Source organism: Castor canadensis, chromosome 7 (assembly GCF_047511655.1).
Source record: "Castor canadensis chromosome 7, mCasCan1.hap1v2, whole genome shotgun sequence".
NCBI lineage: Eukaryota > Metazoa > Chordata > Mammalia > Rodentia > Castoridae > Castor > Castor canadensis.
In genome coordinates this window covers 57,152,236-57,177,545 of record NC_133392.1, presented here as the reverse complement: position 1 = coordinate 57,177,545, position 25,310 = coordinate 57,152,236, and the positions used below count along the sequence as shown (strand labels likewise).

At 35.7% G+C, this 25,310-nt stretch overlaps 1 protein-coding gene across 4 annotated transcripts in view; it reads left to right on the top strand.

The window, feature by feature from the left end:
- Ctnna3 (catenin alpha 3) overlaps positions 1–25,310 on the top strand; it is a 1,740,232-nt gene that overhangs the window by 1,560,169 nt on the left and 154,753 nt on the right. For all 4 annotated transcript variants that reach the window (XM_074078977.1, XM_074078976.1, XM_074078978.1 and 1 more), the window contains one exon: positions 11,445–11,537. In XM_074078977.1, the coding sequence (XP_073935078.1) occupies positions 11,445–11,537 (93 nt within the window). The remainder of the gene's footprint in view (positions 1–11,444; positions 11,538–25,310) is intronic.

Genomic DNA, 25,310 nt, shown 5'->3' with positions numbered 1-25,310 from the left:
AAAAAGAAAAAGAGTGACTCAGGACCATTTTACAGGTCTACACATTTACTGTGTTATAACTTGGAGACAGAGAACCAGCCTGAGAAATAAGTGAGCTTTCTTTCACTTAGGTTTTCAAAGACAATATCCAGCTCAAAGTAGGCAGGAGTAGAGCAATGAAGAAGGGCCTGATCCCCTATTTGCCACAGACACTATTTTTGCTGTGGTCTAGAAATCCTATCTGGCAGGAGAAGCAGGGAATTCAGTATCAATCTTGTGTTGTGATGCTCAAAGCCCATACATGCTTGGCCACCTTGCTCTCTGAGCAGTATGTACATGCTGTTTGAGGTTTATTTTTTATAGTGGTAAGTTTTAGCTGTTTAGTTCTCACAGTTACCATTCATTTGTGTATATCAAGCCTTATAGCTCATTAAAAAAAAGTGCTGGACCCTATTTTGTAGTATCCCTGTACAGTTATGTGATGTTAGACAAGATTGGTTAACTATATGACTTAGTTTCATCAGCTGTGGTATTAAAATGACATTTGCCTCTTGGTTTATTATTAAGATTGAATGAGAAAAGAAATTTGTAATACCTATGCATCATTTTGCTAATGACTTATGTTAAGACTTTGATTAAAAATGATTACTTCATTTTTCTGTACTACAGGAGGAAAATATCAAAGAGCCTGAATTGAGTCTGGACATTTCTACTATTTGAGCTTACCAAAAATATGCTTTCACTTGAATCTTACTTTTCATATCTTTATTTAACCTCCAAGTGGAATACTTTTTATGACAGTTTTCGTGAATTAGGCATGCAGCTCTGAGAATCAGAGCTATGTCACCAACTCATTTCGATGGCGGTTGGATAAATTCAATGGTACTGATGATGCCACTTTCATTTATGACATTCTTGCTGACTTGTTCCATGCTTTCCTGCATCTATTTGATTCACTGACATCTTAGGGCATAGAAATGACTGCACCACTTTTCCTTATAGAAAGAGGGATTGGGACTAAGTACAATTTATTCTGTGTGGTTTCCTTATTGCTTGAGCCCCTAGAAAGGCCTTACATAACTTGAGTGACTATGATTATGACCTATGGTAATCATTATAATCCAGAGTCGAGCACAGGCATTAAATATTTGGATATTTGATGGTTGCTGGCTGGCTAGGTTTCTAAGGAGTGACCTAATAGAGACTTGAAATAAGTCTCTTGCCAACTTTTTAATTGGGATATTTGTATGTTTTTTTTTCTTTTTGCTATTGAGTTGTAGAAGTCCCTTATATAATATATTTGAAATAAATATGTTTGAAAATACTTCCTACCCTGTAGGTTAACTTTTCCCTTGTTTCATTGTTTCCCTTGTTTCACAGAATCTTTCCAGTGTAATGGAGTCACACTGCTCTACTTTTGTTGCTGCTTGCACTTTTAGTGTCATATCCCAAAATAATTTCTAAGACCAATCTTTAAGGGCTATATGTTTTCTGACAGAAATAGTCTATGGGTCAAAAATTTATCTATCCAAGTTGTCCTTTTTACTACACATTTAATCATCCCTTTTGTATATTATTCCTTTTTAGGATAGATATTTATATTCTACAACTTAGCCTTATTGAATTATACTTTAATTATTGAGGGCTTTAAAGGTTTACCTAGTCTATAGTTTTTAGGTTCTTAAGGAATCATTTATATGGTATTATATATTTAACACTCTGGGAAAGAAAAAAAGAAACAGTTTATGAAACATAAGAAAGATGTTTTTCTATTTCTAGAAAACTGCTGTTTGAATTTTGCATTGAGCATGTAGATGAATGGGTGATATGGACATTTTAACAGTATTAAATCTTCCAGTACTGGAGCACAGAATGTCTTATTTATCTTCTTTAACTTTTAGATGATCTTTTATAATTTTTAATGTTCAAGTTTTTTATCTCCTTGGTTAAATATATTCTTAAGAATTTTATTCCATTTGTTGTTATTGTAAATGGGAACATTTAAAAAAATTCTTTCTTATATAATTTGTTGTTAGTGTATTGAAATACAACTGATTTTTGCATATTGCTTGTATTCTCAAACATACTTGTTTTATAAGTTCTAGCTTTTGTGGAGGCTTTGGAGTTTATAGCATTGAACCTTCAAATAGAGATAATTCTGATTCTTCTTTTTAATTTGGATATATTTTATTTCCTTTTCTTGCTTGATTGGTCTGGCTAGGACTTCCAGTCCTATGTTGAATGGTAGAATAGTGAAGTGGACATTCCTGCCTTTTTTCTGATCTTAGAGGAATAACTTTCAGTTTTTCATAGAATATCATGTTAGCTGTGAATTTTTTATTAAAAAATCCTAAAATGTATATAGAACAACAAGAGATTTTGAATAGGCAAAATATCTCGAGAAGGAAGACAAAGCTAGAAGTATCCTACTGTGCTGCTTGGTTTAAAATTATATTGTGCATTTATAATAAAAAACATTGTGACACTGGCATAAAAACAGAAATGCACACCAATTTATCAGAATATAGACCTCAGAGATAAACCTACCTGTGCAATTAACTGAGCTTCGACAAAGGTGCTAAGAAGACACAAAAGATCTAGAAGTAGTTCCTGTGATAAGAAAAGAAAAAGAAATACACAATAGAGAAAAGATAGTGTCTTCACCAATGACATTGGGAAAACTGAACATGCATATTCAAGAGTGTGAAGTTGGACCCTTATTTCACACCATTCGCACCAAAGACAAATTAAAGGTTTAAATCCAGGACATAATGCTAAAACTCCTGAAAGAAAACATGGGGGAAATTTTTTGTGACATTGGTCTTAGAAATAATTTTTCAGTATGACATTAAAAGTACAAGCAACAAAAATAGAGCAATGTGACTTCATTACACTGGAAAGGTTCTGCAAAGCAAGGGAAACAATGAAACAGGGGAAAAGCCAACCTACAAATGGTAGAAAGTACTTTCAAATCATTTATTTGCTAAGGGCTTCTACAACTCAACAGCAAAAGGAAAAAAAATCACAAATACCCCAATTAAAAAGTTGGCAAAAAACTTGAGTAGGCCTTTCTCCAGGAAGGCACACAAATAGCCAATAGTACATGAAAAAAGTTCCAGCATCACTAATCACCAAGTATGTGCAAAATAAAACCAAAATAAAATATCACCTCAAACCTCTTAGGATAGCTATCGATCAATCAATCAATAAACAAGTGTCGGTGAGTATGTAAAGAAATTTGAATCCTTATACTTTGTTAGAGGGGCTATAAATTGACATAGTGTTATGGAAAATAGTATGGATCTTCCTCAAAATACTCAAAACAGAGCTACTGTTTGATTCTACAATCTTACTTCTGTGTATAGAGCCAAAAGAATTGAAATCAGAATCTCAAAGAGTTCTCTACATTCCCGTATTCATTGAGGCATTATTCACAATAGTCATGATATGGAAACAACTTAAAGTCCATTAACAGATGAATAGATAAGGAAAATATGGTAAGCACATAAAATGGAACACTATTCTGCCTTAAAAAGGAGGAAATCCTGACATAGCTGACAAAGATGAACCTGGAGAACTTTATGCTCAATGCAGTAATCTAGTAACAGGAGGACAATCACACGATGGAGTATATGAATTTAATTCAAAATCATTGACATCATAGAAAAATGAGGAGAATGGTGGTTGTCAGGATGGGAGAAGGGAAAGAGAAGAGGTTGTTTCAATGGTTATGAACTCTCAGTTATGCGAAATGAATAATGAAAGTAAGTTCAGCAGAATGAAAGCAGCCTCATAAGTGCTGTATTAAGATAGCCATCAAATGACAGAATTTCTTTTTTTAAGGCTGAATAGTGTTCCATTATGCATATTTATACTTTATTTTGCTTATCCATTCACCTGAAGTTGGATACCCAGACTGATTCCATCTCTTAGCTATTTTAATAGTGCTGCAATCAGTGAATATGAGAGTTCAGATATCTCTTTCGCTTATTTATTTCAATTCCTTTGAATGCTGTTTTCATCACGCAAAAATGGTGAATATGTGAGCTGATAGAATTTTTAATTAGTTTGAAGTAATCATTCTATAATGTCAACATGTATCAAGATATTACATTATATCCCATGAATATGTAGTATTGACAATTGTTATTTGTCAATTAAAGTAAGGACTGCCATTAAGTTTGTAATTTTATTTTCATAAATCTTCTTGGTACCTTCTTGATATTCTTTGATTGAGACTAAAATGAATAAAGAGTGCATGCTTCTGTCCTATAACCACAATGATATTCTGTGGTGTATAAATTTTAGTCTACATACTGATTTTGAATTCAGCCTCAACATTGCTTATGGGAAACTTTAGTGCAATCATTCTTGGGCCCTCCCTGACTACTACAAATTGTGTTGGGTCATGTGAACCAAAGTTGAAAAGTAAATAGTTCTTAAACAGAGGTGAACCCCCTTGTCAGGGGCTATTTTAGGTCTTAAATTAGTTTTGATTGTCATGACTTTGAGGGTCCAACTGCACGCTATGTGTGGAGGCTATGGGTGCTGCTAAACATCCCATAACACCCAAAACAGATCTTTAAAATCAGAAGTATTCAGAGCAAGATATCAGTCAACAGCAGCATGGAGAGACCATTCTTTAGAGGCTTAGGCTATCTCAAGGTGTCAGGGTCCCCACCTGATACTGGCAGATGTCACTGACATCTACCCACACTGTTATCAGTGAGATGCCTGGTGTCCTGGCTCATGCAGCTACTCCAGGTCTGCCATATTTCTGTCTCCATGACTAGTTCCTGGCATAGAACCATATGAGATCAAAGCACTGGTATGGTTTTACTAGATGCTTACTTCCTCTAAAGTCTTTTTATCAGTCTCCAGGAAATAGGGCAGCATTAGCTCTGTTTTGGCAATCATAGACTTCTTCCTGTTCCTCCAAGTCTGAAAATCTCTTTTGAAGTTAGGAAATTTCAACACAAAATCTCATCTTTTATTTAGGCCAAAACTTATTGATTCAACTAGAGAAGGTAGACAAATAGTTAAACATTTTCCACACCTCAAGGATATTCCCAGAGCTTCCTGGAGACATTGATAATGGAGCTTTTCAGTCATTAAATTATTCTTTTGTTAGAAAATATAAATTGAGCACATACTATGTGCTATTTCTGGTGATCAGATAGAGACAGACACCAACACACTGTTGTCATGGAAGTGAAATTCTCATGGAGCCAGACCACAGTATCTCATGTCCATGAAAAAGGTAAAGGCATAAAGATCCTAAGATAGACTATAAAGGGAATACACAGGATGGTGTAACAGCAAGTCAAGTGGGGGAAAGGGTTAAAATTACATACACAGATTGGCCAGGGAGGACTTCCCTGGGGAGAGGACATCTGAGCTTCTGTGGTGAGAAAGATCCAGTCTGCAAGAGAGCAATAAATAGGAACAGACAAAAGGCTTAGGGTGGACTGAGTAACACATGGGTTGTGTTTAGTGAGGAGAAAGTGGGGGAAACTATGACAGAATTATGACTGATTTCTTGAATATCTAGGATAGTAAATTGACTGGGGATGTGCCTCAAATGATAGAGCACCTGCCAGCAAGCATTCCTTGAGTTCAAACCCCAGGACCACAAAAAAATAAACAACAGGAAAAAAGAAAAAGAAGAAAAGAAAACTTTCTTTAAAGATACTCTCTTAGAAGTAGCTCATAGACAAGCAGGATAGTAAGTTACAAGTTCCTTTTTTTTTGCTTTACTTATTTCTTTTTATTCATTTAGTCACATGTGTATACATTGTTTGGGTCATTTCTCCACCTTTCCCCGCTCCCCATGTTGTCCTTCCCCCTCCCCTTTCTCCCCCCTCAGTTCCAGGCAGGTCCTGTACTATCTTTATCACTAATTTTGTTGAAGAAAAGACATAAGCATAATAAGAAAGACAAAGCATTTTTGCTAGTTGAGTTAAGGGTAGCTATACAGAGAGATTCCCAGCATTGCTTTTATGTACCCATGTTGATTCATCTCTAACTGATCTTTACACTGGTGCCCGATCTCCTTCTCATGTTGACCTCTATCGCTTTAAGGTTTCTGTATTGTTCCTCCAGAATGGGGACATCAAATACTATCATGTTTTGGGTTTTCTACTTATTCTTATATCTCCCGTATGTGCTCTCCTCTTGTCATGTGATCCAAGTCCTACCACATTGCTGCATTTGCCCTAGATCTAAAGTCCGCATATGAGGGAGAAGTTAAGATTTTTGGTCTTCTGAGCCTGGCTGACCTCGCTCAGAATGATGTTCTCTAGTTCCATCCATTTACATGTGAATGATAAGATTTCATTCTTCTTCATGGCTGAGTAAAATTCCATTGTGTATAAATACCACATTTTCTAAACCAATTTATCAGTAATGGGGCATCGTGGCTGTTTCCATAACTTGGCTATTGTGAATAGTGCTGCAATAAACATGGATGTGCAGGTGCCTCTGGAATAACCTGTGTTGCATTCCTTTGGATATATCCCCAGGAGTGGGATTGCTGGATCATATGGCAGGTCTATGTTTAGATTTTTAAAAAGTCTCCAAATTTTTTTTCCAGAGTGGTTGCACCAGCTTGCATTCCCACCAGCAGTGGACTAGAGTTCCTTTTTCCCCACATTCTTGCCAACACCTGTTGGTGTTTTTGATGGTGGCTGTTCTAATAGGTGTGAGGTGGAATCTTAGTGAGGTTTTGATTTGCATTTCCTTTATGGCTAGAGATGGTGAGCATTTTTTCATGTGCTTTTTGACCATTTGAATTTCTTCTTTTGAGGAAGTTCTGTTTAGTTCAGTTGCCCATTTTGTAATTGGCTTATTAATTTTAGGAGAGTTTAGTTTCTTAAGTTCCCTGTATATTCTGGTTATCAATCCTTTGTCTGATGTATAGCTGGCAAATATTTTCTCCCACTCTGTGGGTGGTCTTTTCAGTTTAGAGACCATTTATTTTGTTGTGCAGAAGCTTTTTAATTTTATGAAGTCCCATTTATTCATCCTTTCTCTTAGTTGCTGGGTTGCTGGGGTTCTATTGAGGAAGTCTTTGCCTATACCTATTAGTTCCAGAGTGTTTCCTGCACCTTCCTGTAGTAACTTCGGAGTTTCAGGTCTGATATTTAGGTTCTTGATCCATTTTGAGTTGATACTAGTACAGGGTGATAGACATGGATCTAGTTTCAGTTTCTTGCAGATGGGTAACCACTTTTCCCAGCAATATTTGTTGAAGAGGCTGTCTTTTCTCCATCGTATAAGTTGCTAGTTTCTTGACTAGAAGTTTGGAGTACTGTGTGTGTGTCTCTGTTTTCAATATGCTGAGATTACAGTATATATAACCATATCTGAATTTTTGGTTGAGATGGGGTCTTGCTAACTTTTCCTGGGCTGGCCTCAAACCATGAATGATTCTCCCAATCACTGCCTCTCAAGTAGTAGGAAATATAGGTATGTACAACCATACCCAGAAATTTTTCTGAATTCTGATAAAAGAAGCAACTGATTAATGGTTAGGACTATTAATACTCTTTATGAAGAAATAGTCCTACATATTAGTCAGCATTAGAAACCGACCAGTTTAGCAACGACAAGTTATTTCTATAACCTCTGAGAATTTATTTTGGAGTGAATCTTTGTTGGGGCCAATTTTAGATATAATTTTGATTTTATAAATGATTAAAATTCAATTAAAAGATGTCTCTTTTTTTTAAAGGAAACAATATATGTGGAATGACATTAAACTCTTTATTACAATAACATTATAAAGGTAAAATTATACAAATATAGCTAGAGGCAGCTCATTATGTATGTTACCTGAAGAATCTGAAGCACAGAATTACCAGTGTCTTGTCTAAAGTTCCAGTCCAAAAATAAATTTGAAGCAAAATGGAGGCATCCAAATTTACATAATACTTTTGTAAAAAAAAATATGCAGAAGTTTAACTGGATAAGGGGTAGGAGAGCACAGAAAGAGGAGAAAATACAACAGAGAGAAACCAATTTACTGCATCCCAGCCAAGTCGTGGATTAATCTCTAAAGCATCTTAGAACTGCTGAACCTCCCAACAACTTTCCAGGGTAGGTAATGTTACCCACATTCTGTTCTTGGGGAACCAAAGTTTAAAAAGGTATACATATTGCCCAAAACACACTCCGCATTTTAACTTTCTCTGCGCATGCTGAATATGTGCTCTACCATTGAGCAATACCTCCAGCCTCCAGATGTTTAACTTTCTAAAATCACTAGTTGAGGAATAATCTGCTATTTTTATTCAAATAGCCAGTCATCCTTCTTCCTTTTCTTTTTTAAATTTGCTCTTTCTATTATTTGTCTTCAGTGCTGAAAAGGTTGACAAGTCACCCAAAAAATAATTGGAGAACTCCTATCTCTTAGCTTCTACTTAATTTAAATTGTTACATTATGCATTTTACTTTTTACGTTCACAATACCATCCAGCCCCTTGCCTTACAGAATGGAAAATGCTGCCAGCAAGTATTTTGAACAGTTTCCCAATGATTTTGTTCATGAAAAGTAGAGGTCAGTTTTGGTGGCTTTGCAAGAAAACTATTAATCCCTGGTTAAAGACAAAGAAAAGCCAGAAGTGTGTGGGTGTAATTGGTAGGCTTATCTCTTTCTACAGCATCACCAGCAAAATGGTACTTTTGACTTCTGATAGCAGCAGTTGCTCTTAGTTTCTATTAACTTACTTTACTTGGGGATTTAATAACATATTAGAATGAATGATGAAGTTATACATTATTTTACAAGTTTATAACTCAAGTAAAAAACAACAAATTTTTACAATAAACAGATTAGAGTAGAACCAGCAGACAGCCTTCAAAACAACGGGATCCAAAAAAGGAGTTTTAAACAATATTTTATTGTTGTGCTAGGTGGGGTACATCCACAAAAGTTCTTAAAATATATCATACTTGGATTCATCCCCTTCATCAAAAAATTTCCTTACATTTTATAGGGCTTGGTGATGTATCCAAGGGGGAGAATGCAAAGATGCTTTCTTATGCATACTATGAGAAGAACATACAAAGTAGCCAATTATGGAATGTGTGATTTTATAGAAGTTGAATGTGATGAACTGATATTATTAATACCTAAGAGGAGAGAATAAATTGCTCCACCATCCTTACTGCTCATAGTTGTGGGGAAGCAACACTGAGAAAAGTCACCATCCAGTTAACAAATTCTCAACACAGTGGAAGCCTTTGTGAGACAGAAAATATTAATATTTGATAGAAATCAGTTGAAATAAATGAAAAAATCCCTTCTGCAAAGGGATGTGTGAGGCTCAGTGCAAGTGTTCTAGAACAAAAGAAATGTTGCTAAGGATGCATGAGGTAAGGAAAACTTCTGAGGCCATTACTGAGCAAATGGTAATTTTTCTCCACAATGTGAGCTAATAATAACTTGCCCCCAACTCTAGAGTAGGCTCAAAGAAAGAAAAGACTTTGACAATCAATAAAAATACTCAAATGCCTGTTTTTAAAGCAAAGCATAGGAGAAACTAGAGTTGGTTTAAGAGACCAGTCTTCAATAGGCACGTGTTCATGTAAGATACAATCTCAAGGTCAGCTTCCCCTTCATTCTTGGTTGTTTTTCATAAAACCCAAGTGTTTGTTTTCTGGGCTTGTCACCAGGATGTTATAGTAAAGGAATCATAGTATAAGACATTAATTCTTGTTAAATATTTTTATCTGTATTTTTAATCATGAGAGACCTTTCAATTATTGCAAGAGTCAGACTTAGAGAATGAAAACATTGAATTGGTAAAAACAGCACAAAACAAATAAGAAATGTTGGCTTGAAATACAGAAAATGGAAGCACAGTGACATGTGTAGTTAGGACAAGTGTTGGTCTTTTTTGGGTTTGCTCATCTCCGGCTATTTTTTGACTATCATTGACATTTTGCTTCATTCATTCAATAGCATGTGTGCACTTTGCTGTGAAGATAAGACAGTCAACAGGGAAGACCTAGTCCTTGCCTCCCAGAGTAGACAGTTCAACAACTAGCTGCCTAATTCAAAATCAATGATTTGACAAAGAATGATTAGCATTATGACAGGGAAAGTAAAGGGAACAGGGAAACACTTGATAGAGGTATTCAACTCTTCCAGAGAATTACTGAACAAGATGCCTAATTCTTAGAGATTCTGTTAAGTAAAAAAGAGATGGTGAGACCTTTCTGATGGAATTTCCAGGAGCATTAGATTTGTAGTAACATTTTATGACAGAATTCTTAGATTAGAGAACACTTTCATTCCCTTCCAACACTGTATCCCATGCCAGGCTATAATCCTGGAATCTATTGGCCACTCAGAACTTGACCAAGGGACTCTGTAGTCCACTGGCTCTGTATATTCCCAAAGATAGGGTCTCTGGGAAATATCTCAATCACCTGAGCTACAATGACCTGAAGACCAACTCTATGAGAAGGTCTCTGAGGCTTTGTCATACCTCAAGACACTTCCTTTCTTCCTCACTATGAACTTCTGTCACCAATAGTTGAATTTAAAAACCTCTGTAATTAAAGAAATTATTTTGGAAAATAAAAGAGGTGTTTAAGCTGAAATTGAGAAGGAATAGATGCTGACTAACCCTTTGTAATAATACCCTTTGAAGTCTAAGTTAAATTATTTTTTATTTAAGTTCCTAGAAAATTTAATTTCCTGCCTATGTTGGTGGCATTTTGATGGCTTTTGATTTTAATGATAATCTGTTAATAATAAACACCTTGATTCAGAGAAATCATGTAGCGGATGGCCAAATTGCTCTTTCTCAGAGAGAAAACTTCCCTGTGATCATTTCTTGTTTTCCTTTCATTTCAAAAGTATTGAAATATAATTCATATACCATAAAATTCTCCATTTTATAAAATGTTTTTTAGTATACTCATATGATTATGGATCATTACTCATTCTGGATCATTGATATCGCCCTTAGAGAAAGCACATACCTATTCATTGAGCATATGTTCCTTTCACCTAGTTCCTAGCAAATACTAATCAAGTCTGTACCCCTGTGGATTAGCCTAGTCTAGAAATTTCATGTAAACGAACTCCTAGAGGTAGTCTTTGTAACCGGCTTCTGTCACTTAGCCTGATGTTTTGAAGTTTATAATGGTGTAGCATGTACCAGCACCTTGCTCCTTTTATAGACAAATAACATTCTATTGCATAGTGGAACCATGTTTTATTAATTCATTCATCAATAGATATACTTTTGAGGTGTTTCCACTTTTTAGCTGTTATGGGTAATGCTGCTATGAACATTTGCATGTGAGTTTTTGTATGTACTTATGCTTTCATTTTTCTTGGATATGTAATTGGGAGTGGAATTGCCAAGTCATATATTAACTCTGATTATCATTTTGAGGTGCTGATTTCCATTTTACATTCCCATAAACAACACTTTGCTTTCTTTTTATAGACCCCAGAGGAACTGGAAGATGTTTCTGACCTTGAGGAAGATCATGAGGTCCGCAGCCATGCCAGCATTCAGACGGAAGGGAAAACTGACCGGGTATGGCATGTCCCTGGGGGGAAATCTGTGTATTGTTTCCTTGAGGGTTGAGCCCTCTCCTTGTAAACCTATGAAGCCTTTCACAGGTGAATCTTGGATCAGAAGATGATTTCCTGAAGCACAGGGAGAAACACCTTAGAATATGGGAGTGGCAGCATAAGGGAATTATTTCCTCTACCCTAAGAACACAGAATGAGGCCATTTCAGGTCAGGCAGTGAATCACTCCATACTGCTTTTGCTCTTTATAAGAGTCATGTGAATATAAAAGTGTAATATGTACATGTTTGTTTAGGATAGAAAAGAGAAACTAGGTCATTATAAATATACCATGAAATTCTGGGGGAAAAATACTCTTCTGAGTCAATACTCCTCACTATTCTTCCTGTCTGCTATGATCTCTTCAGCACATAACCCATATATGCACAAAACCTACAGATCCAAAGATATTCATCACAATTTCTGAATTACTCTGAAATGTTGGTCTTTACTTTACTTACCCATGGCACGAGAATCTGTAAAAGTTTAACATCCTAGGAACTGATGGTTTGCCACTGCAAACCAAATACATTACTTGTGCTGAAATCCATGTAGGAGAACAGGTAGACACTAAGATGGCTGAGAATGTACTTGAATTAACCACCTCCTGCTGTGTTACTTGGGAAAGTCAATTTGCCTTTCTCTACCTCTGTTCCATCATTTGTAGAAGGACAAAATTAATAATACCAACTATGTGAGAGATATTGTGGGAATTAGCTGAGTTCACGAACAGAGCACTTACACAGTGCCTAGTTCCTAGTGAATTCTCCACATTGTTAGTTATTACTAGCAGCAACATTGATAGTGTGACCACCTCAATCTCTATTGTTACTATTATTAAATTAGTGAAATTCAGTGCCATACAATTTGATGTAGGAAAGAAATTCTTAACATTTTTGAATCTAGGTCCCTTGTGGCCTGTCTGATGGTGACACACTTTCAGATGGAAAGACTTGACTACACTGTATTTTGCAGCCCTTTTGTTACACAGTCTCCTCAGAAGCAGTTCAAGCAAGGACTTGTGTTAATATATCCAGGTCAGGAATGCATGTGAGCACACATTTCCTTAAGTTAAAATGTTGGTGTTCCCAGAATGTTTTGATGCACTGTTGTACTCAGTTATTTGTGGAAACTGATTTGAAAAAACTTTAAGCTTTACAAAATTTTACCCATAATACTTCGTGTTTCCATTTCTTAGTAATGGAAAATAAGGTAAATGAATTGAAAAATATCTAATTTTAAACAGACACAGAAAGACAATTTCTATTACTTTTCTTTTATATTTCCTTTTTTCAATCCCAGAGCACATCATGTAAAAATATTTTGGTTTTGTTTTGTTTCTATTCATCTACTTTCATTGATGTGAAATGAATATAAATAAATACAGTTATATAAGAACTTAATGACATCTATTAATAACAATACCTAGAATTTATAAACTATTTGTTTTTAAAGTTTACCAAGTATTTTGTTATTTATTACAAAATACAGACAATATACTGAGACATAGTATGGAAAAAAGTTAAGTTAGGAAATTTCCAAGTTTTCAGTTATTCAGATTGCCTATGAACTAATATTTATTAGCAAAAAATGTTTTTCTGCATGCTGTTTTACTCACATTTTGGTAATAGCAATAGTCCATGTTTATCTGTCACTTGGGTCCAATATTCGATAAATAAGCACCATTATTGCACAGAGTTAGTATTTGCTAATGTAATGGGCAGTGCCACTGTCTTGTCTTTTCTTGCTGGCTATTTGGGTTGTCAGTCCTCTAGAAGCCAATTCAGGTGAAAACTTGTCTAGGGCACACAACATCTGGATTTAATTTCCTTTAAATCTAGCCAGCATCATTGGTAAGAGCTGAAATCACATGAATACCAGTAGGATTGGAAGACATTTTGCTAAAGAAAACTTTGCTCTTGCTATCAGCGAAGAAAGTGATATTGAGTCAGAAAGTAGAGGGTAGGTGTCAGGGCTTACAAAGTAATTGACAGGAGGACATTGTATTAAAATGAGGCACTTTTTAGAATGTTGGCATTAAGACAGACAAGCCTGGGTTCTCATGTAGATAATGAAACCATAGCTAAGACCCCTATAATTTAGAAAATTTCTTTATCTGAAAAATGAGAATAATACCTTACTTTGTCACAGTATATTTGGTAACTTCAAATAAGATAATATATTTGGGAATGTTTTCAAAGTTTATATGATAAGAAGGTAAAATTTTTCCTACCATTTTTTACTCATATTTTTATTCTTTGTCTAGATTACCAGTTAGCCAGATGATTACCTGCTTCTTGTAATTTACAAAGTTGATCATACCCATGCTTCAGGATCTTAGGCAACTTTTACAGAAGACACTGTGTCTAATGTTGTGAAAGTCACCCTGATACTATTCTGCATCCTGAATTTTTGTTTCATCATGTGCAGTGCCCTGACAATCTAGTTCATTTGAAATGCCTCTGGGTGATGACCATAACTGATGTGGTCTGGTAGCAGGGTTTGGCCCTGACCATCACATCTGCTGGGGCACCATTCTGTCCAACCTGACACACCTCTGATCCTGTAAATATCTTCTGCATAAATTCCAAATAACTCATATTTCATTGACTTCCTGACTTGGGACATTCCTGTAAACAGTATTTGGAACCTCTTTGGGAAATGTTTAGTCTTTATAATTCACACACTTCATCCTCCTCTACTCCTACGAGGCATTAGCACTCTGCAGGCCCACTCTTGACCAAAGTGCTTTCCTCAATTTCTGCAATGCACAGTCTGAAGTGCGGTTTCCACAGTCTCTTAAAGGGTCCTTGTAGTATTGAGTTTAAAATTCTACAATAGTGACTAGTTTGATTATGTTTCTTTGGATTTACTCTCATTCTTTCTTGATTCATTCTTCTAAAGCTCCCAGTTCTGGTCCTTAAGATTAATTGCCCAAATCAACTACATTTCATTTACAGAGTCTGGTTGTTGGAGGGAAAAGTAATAACTTCACAAACCCATTACTTGAATCTCAGATTGACATTGCTACTTTGATATTATTATCTCAGTCATACTAATAAGATTGCATTTGTTACAACAGATTCTACTTTTAAATCTGGAGATGGATGACCAAGAAGGATAAGTCAAATTTTTCCCAACTCAAAATTTCTGAACAGAACTTACATCAAGTTTCAATAGATTTTGTGCTTATCAGACATCTTATATACCTAATAGTTTCCATATTGCTGTTAATGACAAAACGATGCTATGTCATTCAGTCTCCATCTGACACATTATCTTTGCATTCTATTCACGATTGCTATGTATTTCTGCCCATTGGATTGAGTATATCTTTTGATACATTTCACAAGCTCCATCATTTTGAGAAGATGCCATGACTTTGAAGAAGATTCTGTTGAGAACAATCTGAGTACTCATGCTATACTAAGTTGGTTGCTGCACAAACAAGTTTCTAGCTTCTTTTTTACTCACTGCTGTTACAAACGAGAAAACACCTTTTTTGTTCTTGGATAATGCAGACTTTGCTATATTGAACATGTGCTAGAACCAGTTTCAGACACTATTTAGCAACATAGTGACAGTTATTTATTATCATTTTATTTTCTGTATTTCACTCCTAGTAGCTTTGGTTCAATATCATCTGTATTGCTGTCATCAGTAGCAAATGCCACTGGCATTGTAAAGGTCTGTAACTAACAAATAATAATTTGCAGTCTGTGGTCAATGAAAGGAAAATATTAAAAGACCAATGGTCCATGCCTTATGAAGTGGCAATGGACCAGCAAAGGAATTTAGTGATTATCTTAATTATTAAACATAATTATTCATTGGGCTGACTGCAATTATATACACTGATCAGGCATTCCACCATGGCACAGGAATTTGAATGTGTTATAGGTTCACAGAACATTCTTCACAGAGCTCTCAGTTTATTCTGTTTATGCTCTCAACAAGGATAAAATATCATTTTTTTCATCTTAACAACTCAAATTTGAAAGAGGCATGAAAATAGACTTCTATTAAGACGATCAAAGCCAATCAAATTCCTAAACTTATTGATAAAAAGATTTCCTGTACATCCTAAATATTTCCTTAAAGATTATACTAAATTCATGCTGTCATATTTTTCTTTAAACAGAATGCTGCCAGATATCTTTTAATACCTCATAGTTTACAGAACATATCTATGCTATCTTATTTAACAAAAAGCCTGGAATTTGTTTTTAGTTTTTCCCCTAATTTTAACTAGAGCATTAGGTTCAATGAATTTAAGTATTTGTTGCTAGCCAAATTGACTGAGACCAATTCCCAGGTCTTCTGACTCCAACCACACAATTTCCAGTACAGCATACTTATAAACATGGTAGAATATTCTCAACCCCTAAGATCTCATTGACTCCCTCATGAACTGGGAGGACATTATGCTAAGCCAGGCACAGAAAGACAAATATTGTATGATCTCACTGACATATAGAATTTAAAAGAGTGGAATTCATAGAATCAGAGAGTATAATGGTAGTTACCAAGGACTAGGGGAGAGGGATAGAATAGGAAGATGTTACTGGAGAAAGGGTACAGGCAGTTGTTGACTTATGAAGGTTTTACTTGTGATGTTTTTTACTTTATGCTGATGTGAAAGTATAGTCAATAGAAACCATCTGAATTTTGATCATTTCCTAGACTAGAAATACACTGTATGATACTTTCTTGCAATGCTGGGTATCAGCAGTAAGCCATAGCCCTGAGTCCAGCTATGTAACCATCAGTGTAAATAGCCATTCTTCTAAAGTGTATTGTGTTGACAAGGCATGATGTTTAGTAGGCTGAGTGCATTTCAGACTTTTGATATTTTCAAATTATGATGAGCTTAAGAGGTCATCATAAGACAAGGTGCATCTGTACCTTGATTGCCCTTTGAGTAGCCTAGGGAGCTTTGTAAATGCCAAACTCACTGTGTTCTGATATAGGACTATAGCAGTCTTCCTTACAAATGATTTCACTACCTGGTGTTTCAGTTACTCATAGATAAGCAAAGTCCAAAAATTATTCCAGAAATAGACAATTCATAAATTCTGAGTACCACAATGAAATCTCATTCTATTCCACTGTTTTATTCCAGTACCATACTATTTTGATTATTATATATGTGTAGCCTTCTATCCCCTGTTTTATTCCAGTACCACACTATTTTGATTATTATATATTAGTAGCCTATCCATGGTCTGCATACTACCAACCCATTGGTCACTTCATAACTACCTCCAGTTATCAGATCAACTGTGGCAGTATTGGTATGGGTATCAGAGTACTTATGTTAAAAGAATCATCATTTTACTTAATAATGGCCCCAAACTAGAAGAGTAGTCCTGCTGAAAATCTCATGAATATGTTTTATTAATAGTTTATAAAAATTAGCTTAATTTACAAACTAAACTTTATAATAGGTATATATGTATAGGCAAACATATGTAACATCTGATATTATCAATGGTTTCAGATATTCACTGGGGATCTTGGAATGTATATCCCTCAGATAAGGGATAACTAATGAAATTAGCTTCATGGTGCAAACATTTCTGGTGTCCTGAATATTCTACCACCAAAAGTTGTTTGCAATTTTTTCTCTCCAGAAAGGTAAATAATTAGGAGCTGGTTTAGAAGGTAAGACAAAGATGGCACTAATGTGATTCTTTTTTCGTTTCAACTAATGTGATTCTTAATGATGGCAAATATTCACATAAGTAATGTATAGCTGAAAAAGTGATCAAAAAGGCAACTTTTGAGAGTGAAATAAAACAGAAAAATCGCCCCAGTTTTGGTCAAGTTCTCAATGTCTTCAACATTAATTGATGTCTGGTTCTGCAGTAGAAATTTTTCTTCTTTGAAGAACTTTGATAGCTTGGTGATCCATAGTTCCTGTCTCTCTCAAAGTTCTCGGCCACCTTCATAAAATTTTATGGGACTGGAATTCTTTTTCTGATGAAATGTACAGGTTAAAAGGAAGATAAAAGAAGTCTCAACCTTATATTTATAGGAATGTCAAGATACTTTTAATAACAGTCATTTAAAAATCACCTCCTCTTTCTCTACTCCTGTCCAGGAAGCACATTGGCTCCAGTGATTCTTCCTTTAATCTATCTTGAAAGTCAATAAAGTCTAAAAACTAAATAAAAGATTTCATCCTGTTTCACATAATTTAAGTTTTTATACTTAATGGGACTGGAGTTTTTGGAAGTTATTCAAATCTGTGGTCTCCTATTACTAAAATTGAGTTTACTGACATTAATCACAAAATAAAACAATTAAAAAATTGTGATTTTTATCTTTCAGCATATTAAAATAATATATATATAAAATATATATTATTTTAAAATAATATGTATTTAAAAAAATATATTATTCTAGATTTATGCTGGTAAACCCAAATGACAAAAATTATAATAGGTAGCATTTTGGTGACAAAGATTTGTCATATTAATATTCACTCATTAAGAACATATAGCTTGTAAACCTGCTCTTTCATAAGAAAATCTTTGAGACCATTGAATCTATATGAGCTCTATAAATAGAAGTAAATTAGGACAGAAATAAGAACAGTTGCCTAGGTTACTGGACACAACCTCAAAATGTCAACAGCAGCAAGTGAATTGGTGCATATCAAATCTTAAAATGTTAGAGATGATTCTTGGTATATAAAAACAGCCATGTTCTCTCTAAGTTCATGTTGATAATAGAAAGACCTGCCTCATTATTCCTTGTCTACATGCAGGTAGCTGAATGTCCTCCACTGTGAGAATTAAAAAAAAAAATGCCACGGATGGGTGGTTTACTTTAAAAATTGGGAACATTTTAATAGACCCTATTTATTATCAGAACACATTTCCAATGACTCAAATTTATCCTGAATTACCATACAGAATATGGGGAGATATGACCTCATTTCCTGCTTCATGATATAATTTGGCCTAGGTTATTATGAAAAACAGTTCAGGGAAACCTGGGTGAAATTACCTGAAACAGCAGCAATTCAGCAGCGAGCAGTGCCTTCTCTTTTCATAGGTTTCCATAATTTCAGTTGTGTGTCTGGTAATAACTTTGCTTTCCTACATTTCTGAGTGACCATTTTCATTTTTCTCATGGCTTCCTCTTCCTCTATTTCTAATCATTAGGGTTCATTAGAACTGACCTAAGGCCCATCTACAGTTCTCCAATGCTTCCCACTTTCCCTAAACATTCTCATGCAGTCCCAAGATTTCAGATATCAGGTAAGCACATGACTCTATCTTTGTCCTGTCTCCTGATCTCTGGTCGCATATATTCATGGATCTGCAACTTTTCTATTCTTGAATGGCTTGTAGACACTAATGTCTCCCACTATTTCCAATTCTAAATGTATTGACTTACACCACAAATCTACTCAAACTCCTGCATTCCTTATGACACGTCTACAAATTCAGTTGCACAAGTCTGAACTCAGGAAAATTTTTGAGTCCTTCTATACCTAATGAAATAGTATGTTATGGTTTTACTGGCTCCTAAATATTTTTTGGACTTGTTCATTTTTTCTCTACCTACATTTTCACTACTGTCAAAGAAGAATTGCACCAGCTGGTGCAACAGAACAAGGCCAGAACTCATTCTGAGATTAACCATGCTGAAAAGGATGGGCTACAGATTTTTTGGAGATGAGGTGAAGGGAAATGAAAGCCATCAAGTTTGCTAATTGCCTAGGTATAGGCAAGGACTTCCTCAATAGAACCCCAGCAGCTCAGCAACTAATAGAAGGGATGGACAAATGGAACTACATAAAATTAAAAAGTTTCTGCACAACAAAATAAATGGTCTCTAGACTGAAGAGACCACCCACAGAGTGGGAGAAAATATTTGCTGTTTATACATCAGACAAAGTACTTGGTATCCAAAATATACAGGGTGATCAAAAAACTGAACTCTCCCAAAATCAATGAACCAATAAAGAAATGGGCAAGTGAACTAAACAGAACTTTCTCAAAACAAGAAATTCAAATGGCCAAATAACACATGAAAAAATGTTCACCATCTCTAGCAATAAAGGAAATGCAAATTAAAACCACACTAAGATTCCACCTCACCCCTGTTAGAATAGCCATCATCAGCAACACCACCAACAACAGGTGTTGGCGAGGATGCGGGGAAAAAAGAACCCTCTTACACTCTTGGTGGGAATGTAAACTAGTACAACCACTCTGGAAAAAAACTTGGAGGCTACTTAAAAAGCTAGACATTGATCTACCATTTGATCCAGCAATACCACTCTTGGGGATATACCCAAAAGACTGTGACACAGTTACTCCAGAGGCACCTGCACACCTATGTTTATTGAGGCACTATTCACAATAGCCAAGTTATGGAAACAGCCAAGATGCCCCACCACTGATGAATGGATTAAGAATATGTGGTATCTATACACAATGGAATTTTATGCAGCCATGAAGAAGAACAAAATATTATCATTCGCTGGTAAATGGATGGAATTGGAGAACATCATTCTGAGTGAGGTTAGCCTAGCCCAAAAGACCAAAAATCATATGTTCTCCCTCATATGTGGACATTAGATCAAGGGCAAACACAACAATGGGATTGGACTTTGAGCACATGATAAAAGTGAGAGCACACAAGGGAGGGTTGAGGATAGGTAAGACACCTAAAAAACTAGCTAGCATTTGTTGCCCTTAATGAAGAGAAACTAAAGCAGATACCTTAAAAGCAACTGAGGCCAATAGGAAAAGGGGACCAGGAACTAGAGAAAAGGTTAGATCAAAAAGAATTAACCTAGAAGGTAACACACACGCACAGGAAATCAATGTGAGTCAATGCCCTGTATAGCTGTCCTTATCTCAACCAGCAAAAACCCTTGTTCCTTCCTATTACTGCTTATACTCTCTCTACAACAAAATTAGAGATAAGGGCAAAATAGTTTCTGCTGGGTATTGAGGGGGTGGGGGGAAGAGGGAGGGGGCGGAGTGGGTGGTAAGGGAGGGGGTGGGGGCAGGGGGGAGAAATGACCCAAGCCTTGTTTGCACATATGAATAATAAAATTAAAAAAAAACACACTAAGATTCCACATCACACCTGTTAGAAAAGCTGTCATCAAAAACATCACCAACAACGTGTTGGTGAGGATGTGGGGTAAAAAGAACCCTTGTACACTGCTGGTGGGAATGCAAGCTAGTGCAACCACTCTGGAAAACAATATGAAGGCTTCTTAAAAAACTAAACATAGATCTGCCATATGATCCAGCAATCCCACTCCTAGGGATATACCCAAAGGAATGCAACTCAGGTTACTCCACAGGCACCTGCACACCCATGTTTATTGCAGCGCTATTCACAATAGCCAAGTTATGGAAACAGCCAAGATGCTCCATTACTGACAAATTGGTTTAGAATGTGGTATTTATACACATGGAATTTTACTCAGCCATGAAGAAGAATGAAATCTTATCATTTGCAGGTAAATGGATGGAACTAGAGAACATCATTCTGAGTGAGGTCAGCCAAGCTCAGAAGACCAAAAATCGTATGTTCTCCCTCATATGTGGACTTTAGATCTAGGGCAAATGCAGCAATGTGGTTGGACTTGGATCACATGACAAGTGGAGAGCACATTTGGGTGATATAGAAATAGGTAGAAAGCCTAAAACATGAAAGCGTTTGATGTCCCCACTGCAGAGGAGCTAATACAGAAATCTTAAAGGAACAGAGGTTATCATAAAAAGGGAATCAGTAACCAGGGTAAAGATCAGTTAGAGATGAATCAACATAAGTCATAACATGTATAAATGAAAGCAATGTTAGGAATATTTCTGTATAGCTATCCTCAACTCAACTAGCAAAAATGCTTTGTCTTCCTTATTAGGCTTGCCTCTGTTTTTCAACAAAGCTAGTGATAAAGGTAGAACAGGACCTGCCTGGAACTGAGGGGGGAAGGGTGGAGAGGGTGGGGGAAGGGAACAGGGTGGAGAAATGACCCAAACAATGTATGCACATGTGAATAAAAGAATAAAAAAATAGGCTGATTCCATAGTGTGGCTAGTGTGAATAGTGCTACTGTAAATGTAGGTGTGAAGATGACTCTATTGGATGCAGACTTATATTCTCCTTCATATATATGCCACACTAGCCACACTATGGAATCAGCCTAGTGCCCAATGGTTGATGAATGGATAAAACATGGTACATATGTATGATGGAATATTATTCAGCCATAAAGAAGAATGGAATTATGTTTCTTTCAGGAATGGATGGAACTGGATATCATCATGTTGAGTGAGATAAGCCAAGCTCAGGAAGAAAAATTTTGCATGTTTTTGCTCATATGTAGAGTATAAAAAAAATGACATGATTGTAAAAGGGGGGTGTGTGTTTGGGTGGTAGCAACCAGCAAGATGGGGGGAAGGGTAAAGGAGAGTGTGAGGAGGACCAATATGATCAAAGTACATTATGTACATGGATGGAAATATCACAAAGATATTTTATGTTAATAAAAGAGAAAAAAGAATAAAAAAATAGTCCTTTAAAGGAAAATATAACAAAAAAGCCCCAAATTAGATAAAGCAGAACTTGAGTCATTCTGCTAAGTAGTATTGTTGTGTGTCCCATATGCTCCACCCTACAATGTTTTTAAATGCCAATCCTTTGTTAAAGTTGACACAGTTTTTGCAATTACAGGTTACCATAGATAATGGAATTCAGAAGTAAAAAAAAATATATTCTTTGTCAAGTGTAAAACTACAAAGTAATTGAAGTGACATGATGTAATCTAAATAAATGTTTCCTCCTTTTCTAAGCTAAAAAGAAAAAGGCAGTAATGTTGTTGGACTTGGGTCACATGCTAAGGGGAGAGCACATATGGGAGGAATGGGGATAGGTAGGAAACCCAAAACGTGAAAGTGTTTGATGTCCCCACTGCAGAGGAGTGACAGAGGTCAATATGGGAAGGTGACCAGAAAGTAGTGAAGAGGTCAGGTAGAGATGAATCAATTCAGGTTGTAATACACTTGTGCATGGAAGCAATGCTAGGAATCTCTCTGTATAGCTATCCTTATCTCAACTAGAAGAAATTTTGTCTTTCTTATTATTGTTTATGCTGTCTCTTCAACAAAATTGGAAAAGAGAGCAGAACAGGTTATGCCTGGAAGTGAGGGGGGGAGAAGAAGGGCAGAGGGCAGGGGGGAGAAATGACCCAAACAATATATGCACATATAAATATATGAATAAAGAAAACAAAGTTTGCTCATTGGCTTTATTCAAAGAAAATTGAACTTTTTTTTTTTTAAGTATTGGGGATTGAATCTTGTCTTAGGCAAGTGCTCTACCTCTTAAATCACACCTCTAGTCTTTCTATGTTTGTGTTTTGTTTCTGAGATAGTGTTTCTCTAACTTTGCCCAGTATGGCCCTTTACCTCAAGATCTTCCCATTTCCACCTCTTTAGTAGCTGGGATTACAAACATGTACTCCATGCTCAGAGAGAAATAATTAACTTTCTTATGAACTTTTTCTTCATGACAGGAGGAGCCTTCTAAATTTAGACCCCTATTCTGCTACAAAAACTGGGGTATAGGAGCTCTGTCTGACTTAATGATTATATTTTAAATTATATTCTAAAATCTTGAGAAATAACTTTTATGTGCTGTAAAATTGACAAGAATCTTTTTAAAAGATTTATATATCAACAAGGCAAAAAAAGAATTTGCAGTCATAAGTCTTTGCAGAGTTAATGCTCTAAGAAAAGAGAAGTAGAGTGATGTCAAAAAGAGGCCTGTTGAAAGTTTAATCATGTTTAGGGGAGCATGAGGGATTCCACCTTACTTTAGGCACTGGCATTTCTCACCTAAATTTCTACAGCAGGTTCCTAAATTAATTTTTCTAGAAATCTTTTTTTTATTTGTTGTACTGGAGGTGCATTGTGACATTTACAAAGTTCCTACAATATATCATAGTTGAATTCACGCCCTCCAACATTCTCTTTTATCCTCCTCCCCTCATTCCTGGAGTAATTTCATTTTTATTTTATCAAAATTCTTTACCTGAATTGAAATTTAGTGTCATCCTCTGATTTTACAAGTCACCGTAAAAAATTTAGGTAGAGAAAATTAAAATTTAAAACATTATATTAATCTAAAACTTCCTAGAGATCTTTTTTTTTTCCTTTTTCTTTTATTATTCATATGTGCATACAATGCTTGGGTCATTTCTCCCCCCTGCCCCCACCCCCTCCCTTACCACCCACTCCGCCCCCTCCCTCTCCCCCCCAATACCCAGCAGAAACTATTTTGCCCTTATTTTTAATTTTGTTGTAGAGAGAGTATAAGCAGTAATAGGAAGGAACAAGGGTTTTTGCTGGTTGAGATAAGGATAGCTATACAGGGAGTTGACTCACATTGATTTCCTATGCGTGGGTGTTACCTTCTAGGTTAATTCTTTTTGATCTAACCTTTTCCCTAGAGATCTTTAAATAAATGCTTCCTGAAATTTTATCTGATAAAGACTGTTAGTAAATATCTTAACATTTTATCACTTAACAGATAATGGAACTTTATTAAAATATATACAATATCACACTCCTTTGACTGCTGGAAAGTTCTAAGTATTAATGTTTAATAACTAGTCTTAAATAGTTATATTTGTCTCTTATTCCTAATCTGTAGATTTTTGTCTTCAGAAATCATTTATCTCAATACAAATTCTGATATATATATATATATATATATAGATATATATATATATATATTTTTTTTTTTTTTAATGTGGTACTGGGGAATGAACCCAGAGCCTCAAAAACTCTACCATTTGAGATATATACCTGGTCCTTTTATTTTTATTATGTTGGAGAACATCATTCTGAGTGAGGTTAGCCTGACCCAAAAGACCAAAAATCATATGTTCTCCCTCATATGCGGACATTAGATCAAGGGCAAACACAACAAGGGGATTGGACTTTGAGCACATGATAAAAGCAAGAGCACACAAGGGAGGTATGAGGATAGGTAAGACACCTAAAAAATTAGCTAACATTTGTTGCCCTCAACGCAGAGAAACTAAAGCAGATACCTTAAAAGCAACTGACGCCAATAGGAGAAGGGGACCAGGAACTAGAGAAAAGGTTAGATCAAAAAGAATTAACCCAGAAGGTAACACAGATGCATAGGAAATCAGTGTGAGTCAACTCTCTGTATAGCTATCCTTATCTCAACCAGCAAAAACCCTTGTTCCTTCGTATTATAGCTTATACTCTCTCTTCAACAAAATTAGAGATAAGGGCAAAATAGTTTCTGCCTGGTATTGAGGGTGTGGGGGGAGGGAGAGGGAGGGAGCAAAGTGGGTGGTAAGGGAGGGGGTGGGAGCAGGGGGGAGAAATGACCCAAGCATTGTATGCACATATGAATAATAAAAAAATAAAAATTAAAAAAAACATGCAACTAGGATAGGGTCTGGCAGATAACAAATATTACGTAAGTACAAGTGAAAATGTGTCTTTGTGTGATATACATACATAAAAGCACATACTTGAGTTGCAATATAAAAATGTACCTATTCCTGCTATCAGAAATAAGCACGCACACTTAAAAGCCACTGTTCTAGATGAATTTGTGTCTTGCCATAATAAAAATGTAAATTATATAAAGCAAAAAAAAAAAAAAAAAGAGAGATGTCTTCACTAACTTTGCCCAGGGTAGCCTCAAACTCATGA